This window comes from Aphis gossypii, chromosome 3, assembly GCF_020184175.1.
Source record: "Aphis gossypii isolate Hap1 chromosome 3, ASM2018417v2, whole genome shotgun sequence".
Classification (NCBI taxonomy): Eukaryota; Metazoa; Arthropoda; class Insecta; order Hemiptera; family Aphididae; genus Aphis; species Aphis gossypii.
In genome coordinates this window covers 44,242,308-44,251,599 of record NC_065532.1, presented here as the reverse complement: position 1 = coordinate 44,251,599, position 9,292 = coordinate 44,242,308, and the positions used below count along the sequence as shown (strand labels likewise).

Genomic DNA, 9,292 nt, shown 5'->3' with positions numbered 1-9,292 from the left:
TTGTAACCTGTAGACAATTGATGTTGCAGAATTTGCCCAATTTTTTTAAATCTTTTTTTTAACTTACATTCAATAAATGGTACAATGCATATTTTATTCTTTTCATTATAATTATTTATTATCATTGAAATAGTTAACAAATTGATTATAAAAATAAATATTGTTTACAAAAGTAATGTAACATAACACAATATATAACTGTATAAGATAATATTATTTATCATATAAAATAAATTTTTTTTTTGTTTTTTTTTTTTTTAACAAATAGATAAAATATGATTTAAATAAACCTTATGCAATTATAATTAAGTGGTATTAAATATTTCATCTGATCGCTTGATCTCATGAATATAATTTTCTGCTAGTTTTAAATCATCAAGAGATTCTTTAAATTGTCTTCGTTGATACAAAATTGAAGATCTCTTGATTAACGAATTTATCACCAACTATTAGAAAACAACATACAATTATTATATCTAAACAATTTATAATTATAAAAATATAGGTCAGTTTTGTTACATTATAATATAGTATTAAATATTTTATATTATATATACTTCGTATAATTAAACTTTCTGGTTTTATAAGTAAAACTGAAATTTTTAAAAACTGAAATAATTTAAATTATAAAAAATATATACTTAGCCCTATGACCAGTGATCTAATTAGAGATTTTTTTATAAAATATAATTTAATATTATTTAAGTATATAAAAATGATTAATTAAGATTTTAAGACTGGGTCAGATGAGAATCCAATAAATATTTAATAAGTCAATAATGAGCATATTATTTTAAATACTATGATTGTAAAATAAGGTATCTAAAAGATATAAAATCTGTTAACTCTGGCATGTCATTTATTCCCTCATCGAAATGCGTCGACAGTTTAAAAACAGAAATACAGATGTCAACGATGATCAGAATGTTGGATAGCCATTGGTTTCGAACAATACAATTTAAAAAGTGAAGAAGATAATGCTTGAAGATTGATGACTATTCAAGAGCTGTATGAATTGATATCTTTTAGTAAAACTATAATTGACAAGATTTTTACAGAACATTTGCATTATCAAGATGAATTCTCAAAATTCTCATCCTCACACTGCCTGAGAAACAATATACTTAATCAACCAATATGGATAGAATAATATTAAAAATCCTCGAAAAGCTTTTTAACCTAGTACCAAGTGTTAATCATCCCTATTCCTGCATTGAAATCATACCTATCTGGTACGAGTTCTATGATAAAGTTATTAAAAAAATGGTCTTCAAAATGCAAAAATACATACATTGATCACAGTGGAGTTTATGTAGAAATATAGTAAAGAGAACCACAATTTCTAACAATGTATAATTTATTTCAAATTTATTAGTCAATGTTTATCCCTAATTTTGGGGGTTTATTTCGTGTATTAAATAATTGATAAAATTAATACTTTTATTGGAGATATAAAAATAAGTATATATTTAAATGTTGTTTACACGTGTAAGTATTCTAGACTTTAAAGCTAATCAGTTTTATTATCTAATCAATTGTATAACTAAATCCGAGAAATCATTATATTATTCTAATTATTCTAATGAAACAAATATCTAATTTACTAATACTACTATGATAATCTTATTATAAATAATCAGTTCTTTAAACAATCTCTTTTGACAATCTATACTTAGGTTACAAAATAAATAATCTTAAATATAAAATAAAGATAGAAGATGTTTATTTATTGAAACTGAAATAAGAAAAAAAGAAATATTTAGAAATTATGAATTTGTTGGAAGGAGTAATAACATAATAAAACCATACATTTTTAAGAGTGTATACACACATCACTAAATATAGTTTAATTTTATACCTTTTTAGAAGCACTTGGTGTTTCTACAACAGTAGTGAGATGTTCGATTGCAGTCACATAATCTCCCCGTAGTATGGCAAAAGTACCAAGTAGATTTAATGCCAATGTTCTTCGAATTTGTCTCATCAACCTTTTCTTCTTATTTTTATTTTTTTTCTTCGCCAATTCTTCTTTACATGCCTCCTCAACGAGTTCATATTTTTTCTCCCGGAGGCATGTAAAGGATTTGGCGAGACCAGTTCTAAATAAGTTCGACGAAAAACAAAAATTTAAAATTATGTTGTAAGTTATAACACATTTTATTATAAATGTCATACTGCAATGTGTATAATATATAAATATATTATAATTATAATTCAAAGATAATTATGCTGTATATTAATACAGTTTTTTTTCAAAAATAAAAAGGCTGGCTGAATCGAGTAAAAATCATTTAAAATAAACTCACTGAATTTCCGTTTCCATTAATGCGCGTGAATATTTATCGTTATATGGATCTTCGCTAAAAGAATTCAAATAATTTTCAATAACGATTTCATCAGGCAAATCGAAGTCGTCATTGTTCTTTTTTCCTACGTGAACATTAAAATATTGTAATAAACACAATAAAATATAATAAGATAAAAAAAAAAATACAATTTCTAATTATATGAAATAAAGGTTTTCAATAATTAGAAAAAAAGAAGTCTAGTTGAGTAATTATTAAGTTCTAGATAAGAAACTAAATAAATATACCACATAAAAATATTGGACCTATGGTCGAATTATTGCTAACCATTCCTAATTCTTCTAGTTTGTTTTTGTATTGTGGTATGATTTCATATTTAGTTTGACGATTCTCATTATTGTACTAAAAATAATTTAAGAAATTATATGAAATAAATGTTAAATAATTAATAAGTTTATATTCAGTACCAATTTATTGTAAGCAGCAGCCAAGCCCGCAAAGCCCACCGCAATACCGCCAATGGCAATACTAATTTTCCAATTGTTGGATATCATGCTATTGAACCACATACTTGTTACGGATTCAAAATCAAAATATGACAGAAAACGAATTGTTAATTAAGTGAACGAATTAAACACAGTGAAATAAATAATAACATGAATTTTGTTGATATTCCTATATCGTAGCCCAGGACGACGAAATAAAATATAATCAAACTATAAACATAGATGAAAAAATAAATATTATAGTAAGTATCTATTATATTATTATTATTATTATTATTATTATTATTATTAAAAATAATAAAATAAAATAAATAAGTAGTTTAATTTATTTATAAGTTATATTTATCCATAAAATTAATCTTCTCCTTTATCCTTATATAATAAAATGTGAAGGAGTTCGCGACGTTGGCGACGCAGGTACGCAGCAAATAAGGAACGCCAATTAGAAAATTAGATTTTTTTCCGATCGCTGTTTTCTGTAGCTCCGTGACCGCGTCGTTATCGAAACGAATAGTTCTACCGTCGATAATGCGATTATCAAAACAAACGGTTCTCCTCTGGTTAATAACACGAGTTTTTGAAAACGATTTTTATAATTTTTGCCGGATTTTTCAATTTTTCCGAACGTTTTTCACTTCGTTGTTTGCGTAGCTCGCGTCTCTCGAAGGCCGTGCGTATACGTGTTTTTCGTCGTTTGTGTTTGTAGCTGTCACGATCGCGGTACAAATCTATGACAACTTTAAATTACACTGTCGTTTATCGATTTATATCTTTACATGACTGATATCTAGATATTCAACTAGGTATAATTTTCTGTAAATATTTATTTTTAAATGTACAAAAAGCACCGGAGAAGCTACGACTATAGAGCCACCTTGTGAAGTAAGAGTGGGGAGAAGTTTTAAACTAATATAGTTATTAGTTAACAATTATTTTATCATTAAATCGCAAAATGTGAATAAGTATGAGAATAACCAATTGCATATACAATATACTATAAGCCTTGACAGTATTTTATTTTAAATTAATTAATGTAATTAATGTATTGTTAAAGTGATGCGATGATAACAAAAAAAACTTACCTGTAATTCATTGTTTTATCAAAAATCACAATTTTTAAAAATATATGATTTTGAATTTGGACCTTTATTTGTATTAGTACGATAGTATTACAACTTACAAGTATATACTATAGAGAGTAGTAGGTAGACACTATATCGTATATATTCTGGCACGTATACAAGGGGGGTTTTGGGGGTTCACCCCCCCCCCGAAAATGAATAGTTGTGTAGTTTATTTGTATCATTATTCATCGATAAATATTGATAATTGTAAATTTTTTTATGAGCCCCCCCTCGAAATTTTTTTTTGTGTACGTACCTGTGTTTATTAATTACAGATCTCATAGATTGTTTTCAGAAATAATGGAAATAACTATTTAAATTAAGTAAGTAGTTAGTATTTACATTCATTGAGTTAACATATAAAAGTACTTTAAATTAATGTAATATTTATATACAATATGTACACATGTTTATTTATTTATTTTTAGTAATAAGTATTACTAATTAGTAGTAAAGTAAGTTAGTAAACTACCACTCATTCATATCTTTTGTAATAAAATAGATTTGTTATTCTTATGGTTTAGCGAATAAAGCAGAAAAAATAAATATTATTATTGTTACTGAACATAAAAAACTATTAATAAAAAAGAAACTAATTTAAACATAATAATATATTAAAGAATTTAAAAATTATACTTTTTTAGTTTTATAGGAGGATCTTCAAAGTATGGTTTACACCATTACATTAATAAAAGTATAATCTACCTATAAAATAATGTGATAGAGACTAAATTTGTAACCATATTCACTAGTTTATAATTTCGATACACTGTTTGGTAATAGATTCGCTGATAAGAATGTATGAAATTTATTTTAATTTATGTATAATTTAAATAAAATCATATTTTGAATTCAATGTTTGTTTTAGTACATCGATCATCAATAAAAAAAACGGAGATATTTGAAAACGATCGATTCAACAGTAACACATATTTGGAAAATTTACTTTCAAGTCAAAGTTATAATTAATAGCCTTGGAAAGACTAGAAGAGAGAGGCATAGAACTGCACTGGAAAAAGGATTACGGACTTTATTTCGGCGTCCGTTTTCTAATTAAATTTGATTAAAACTTGTGACGGTATAAAGCATAATCCTCTTATGTATACGACTGAGTGAGAAGGATGGAAATTTGTATTTTATATTATTACTCGTATGTATAAATCTGGTATCCCTCTCCCGATTACATCTCCATTATGTAGATACGTTCTTTGGATAGTCGACTGAAAAGTTTTGTGTTATGGGAAACTAGTATTTGGATATATATATAATAAATATATATGGCTGCTGACAATATTTTTCAGTTAGATATTATTAATGTACAGTATGAGAATGTGAAATGGTGGACCTTAGATATATTTAACACGATACAACGAGTAGGCACTAAAGCAGAATGGTATATTAATTTGGTATACTTACAACTTTTTGTAAAAGTGACGGCACCTATTACTGTTTTACTATTGATTGTATATCGCGTGTGGTATTGCATTTAACAGATAAAAATAAAACGTGTCTTATCAATTTATCAGAAAGGCACATTATTTAAAAGAATGAGTCAGAAACCAATAAAAATGGTAATATTATTTATAAATTAAATATATATATAACTATAAAAATTCAAATAGACAGCTTATATTTACAGAAAACCAAAAATATATAAATAAACAATTCATAAGTTAAATAAATCGTCATTATTTAAAACAATGAAATAGCCCAATCTAAATACAGAGACTTATTTATCTATTTATAAATATGATTTATAATAACTTTCAATAATTTTAAATTACTAGAAAATAAAGTTTAGGATTTTTTTTAAGTAGAATTGCAAACTCTATAATTTTACAAATTGACAAATATATTTTATACGTTTCATAATACAATAATAAAAATATTTATGTAAATAATTTAAAAATACAAGATTTCGAGTAATTTTTCAATATTATGAAAAATGTATTTGAAATTAATGTGTTGTAGCTGAATATATAACTAATAAATAGTTATATAAACTATGCATTTAGTTTTATATTTAGGTTTCTAGTACTTTAAAATACTCCAATTGTAACATTATGTTTATAATTTTAATCGAATTATTCCATCATATAAAAGTCATAGGAATTCAAAAAACGATTTGTTCTATTCTACAGCAAAACACAAATTCACTTTTTCTTACAAGTTTTTCATAAATCACTAAATCTTTTTCTATAAAAGATAATGCAGTGTTATTCTTTACTTGATTAAAATATTTCTATTGAACATTGTTACTCTGACATAATTTTATATTAAAAACTATTCCTTATGGATTTTCATTGATCGCGATAGGTAATACTAAATTTTACATCTTTAAATTATTTGAAAACACTTCAATATAAATTTAAAAAATCTAATGTTAATAACATTATTAATACTTCTTAATATTTCATAAAACTGTTTTTCTGTGATTTTTTTGTTATGGTTTTCTAACAATCTAAATTTTTTGACATTAGTTATAAAATAGCCAACTTTTTCCCTATCAACTTGCCCGAGGTTTTAAAGGAGCAAACACCAAATAGTAGAGGAGTGGTGGTATAGTAATAAAAGAATTCTTTGAGCAATGCGTTTTGCCTGTATTTACCAAGAATTTTCCAGTCGACGTTTAATTAATACTGATAAAATTTATGGACTAAAGAAAGAAAGGAAAAAATAGAGAGAGACACAAGTTAAACTATATATGTGATTATAAATATACATATACATACATATATATATATATATATATAATATATATGTATGTATATAATATATATACTCTTTAGCAACAAGACAAGAAAAATATAGCTTGTTAAATATAATGTAAAATTGTTCACAACCAACACCTCATTTTCAATAGCTTACTGGTGTAAATAAATAAAAAAAAAACCAAATAAATTATATACTTTCAAAATCATATCAATAATTTAAAATCTAACATTATAATATAACACTGAAGTTTATTGATCATCATTTTTTTAACTTATTTAAACCCATTTAAAGCTCTTAATAAATATTATAAACATCTTGTATTTTTACAATTAAGATTTAGTTTATTAAAAAGTTGCATGTCTTAATATCTTAAGGCCACATTAAATTAAGTTTGTAATTTTTTGTTATAACTTTAAAAAAATAAAAATGATTAACTTTTTTACAAAGCACAAACATTTTAGGAATAAAATTATAAAATAATAATTCATTAAATACAATATTATATAATAATATATAAATAATACTAATTACTTTTTCAGTTGTTATCTATTTTTGAAAAAGAAAATTTCATTGAAAAAAAAAACTAAATAATCTTCAAATAATCAAAAAATGAAATAACCCAATATCTCTCAAAAAAAGAGACGAAGTTGTATTAAATCGTCTTAGAATAGGTCATACACACTACACACATACCTATCTTATGAAAATAGAGCCTCCATGATTATGCCAAACATGCAGATATCCAACCTCGATCAAACACATCAATACAGAATGTAGAGACACGCAAGAGGCCCGACAAAAATACAACATATTATCTAAGCAACTCCACGACGCACTGGGGCCCGACGAAGAATCCATACTAAATATATTGATTTTTATGAATAATATTAAATTTTACAATTTACTTTAAAGTATCTAAGTACCCATATAAAACAAGCCAATAGTCCTGTCATCGAGGCTTTCTTCTAAATAAAAAATAAAATAAAATTGACGCGTACCTGTTAGTGCTGCATTGGTGATGAAGACTGTGATGGGACCATGCCTAAATCTTCAAGTGAATATAAAATTTAATTAATTTTGTTTAATATATTTTAATTAAAAACTCCGGTTAACATGCAAAATACAACTATAATAGCATTTTTATTATTTATTTATTTATTTATTTTCATAAAAAACCATACCTATACATTTTAAAAATATCAAAAATAAATCTGAAATCAAAACTAAGATTTGCAATGTATTATTATTATAAATTTACCTCACTATGCTGAGCTTGTGTCAAGATAAATGAGTTGATAGTATACAATATTATTTATTAAAGATAATACAATATTTAAAATATTTACCTGAACTTCTATTACGACGCATACAATAATTGTAATTCAAGTAACAAATAATTAAGAATAGCTTTCATATTCGTATTTAATATTTTTATAATCTATTTACATTACTAAAAATATATTTTTTTAGATAGAGTGACATTGAGGACTATTATTCAGAATTATTGAAAGAATATATAATGTATAATAATATAAATTAACTATATTAAAAAACATCTTAGCTATCTATTTAATGTGTAGATTATATATTTAAAAATTAAACGTGATTTTTTATTGTAAACCTTATAGTCATTGTAATAATGACTTAATATTAAAAATCGACAGTCGAAAATTTTTTTTTTTTACGTAATATTATAAACATATTTGAATAAGTAAATAACCTATTTAACGTCTTGTCCATATCCAAATATTATGTTTGATTTAAATTTTAAATCCATAATTTAAATTAATTAATTAGTATAATGTGGTATATTAATTGTAGTCTAAAAAAATAACCAACACTATTATAATAATATAACGATTTCGTCATTCTAGCACCATCTAGTTGCTGTGACTAGTAACTTGGAAATGAACTAAAATAATATGTAGCGCACTTACATTAAAAGTAAACATACAGACTAAGTACAGATATATTTTGAACATTTTTAATTTTTAAAATGTAGTGTGGTTATTCAGATATAAATTGAATACTTATTTATTCCTGTGTGAAACTTAGAGATGGAGTGGTACATGATTACATTTTATTTTATTTTTTTTTTTTTTTTGTTTAGCCAACTGTAATAATTATAATAATAATATGACATAAAATTAATATTTGTTTGTATACTGTATTGTATTGTTGACTTGCATATGAAAATTCAAAAATGTAGGTAATATTAATTTATTATGGGGTATTTTCTTAAATTTATTGTTTTTAGAATGATTCCATTGAAAAATGATAACGATATTACGTCAAATCATAAGTCATCTTCTATGGTAAATTTTAGCTTTAATTTGTTTGTAGTTTATATTTATAATCTAACATCACCTTTTTACAGGAAAATTACAAAAGTTCAAGCGGGAATGTTTCACTCTAGAAATCAATTGTATCGACTACAGAGTAACCCATAACCATTGTTTCTCAAAAATAAATATTGTTTGTTCATAGCACCTGTTTTACAAGAAGTTAACTCAATCTTTGATTGTCAATTTGTCCCTCACGCATAAATATTCACCATCATCATACACGATTTCTGTACAAAAAAATATTTATCTTATCTCATAATATTTAGACTGACTTGTAGTATGAAAAATTTAATTCA

At 24.4% G+C, this 9,292-nt stretch overlaps 1 protein-coding gene across 1 annotated transcript; it reads right to left on the bottom strand.

Moving 5' to 3' along the window:
- Positions 1-294: 294 nt before the first annotated feature.
- Positions 295-3,017, bottom strand: LOC114119069 (uncharacterized). The gene is made up of 5 exons (XM_050203472.1): positions 2,774-3,017; positions 2,594-2,708; positions 2,307-2,430; positions 1,859-2,099; positions 295-446 (listed from the first exon to the last, which is right to left on the bottom strand). The coding sequence occupies exons 1-5, from the start codon at positions 2,873-2,875 to the stop codon at positions 306-308; spliced, it is 723 nt and encodes a 240-aa protein (XP_050059429.1). The 5' UTR covers positions 2,876-3,017; the 3' UTR covers positions 295-305.
- Between the last annotated feature and the right edge of the window lie 6,275 nt (positions 3,018-9,292).

Bases quoted from the DNA above. Each gene is read 5' to 3' on its own strand.
- LOC114119069 (XM_050203472.1), bottom strand. From the start codon at position 2,875: ATGTGGTTCAATAGCATGATATCCAACAATTGGAAAATTAGTATTGCC. The intron at 2,431-2,593 runs GTATATTTATTT...ATGTTCACGTAG, and splicing joins AGGTCCAATATTTTTATGTG to GAAAAAAGAACAATGACGAC. The intron at 447-1,858 runs GTATAAAATTAA...GTTTTCTAATAG, and splicing joins CACCAAGTGCTTCTAAAAAG to TTGGTGATAAATTCGTTAAT.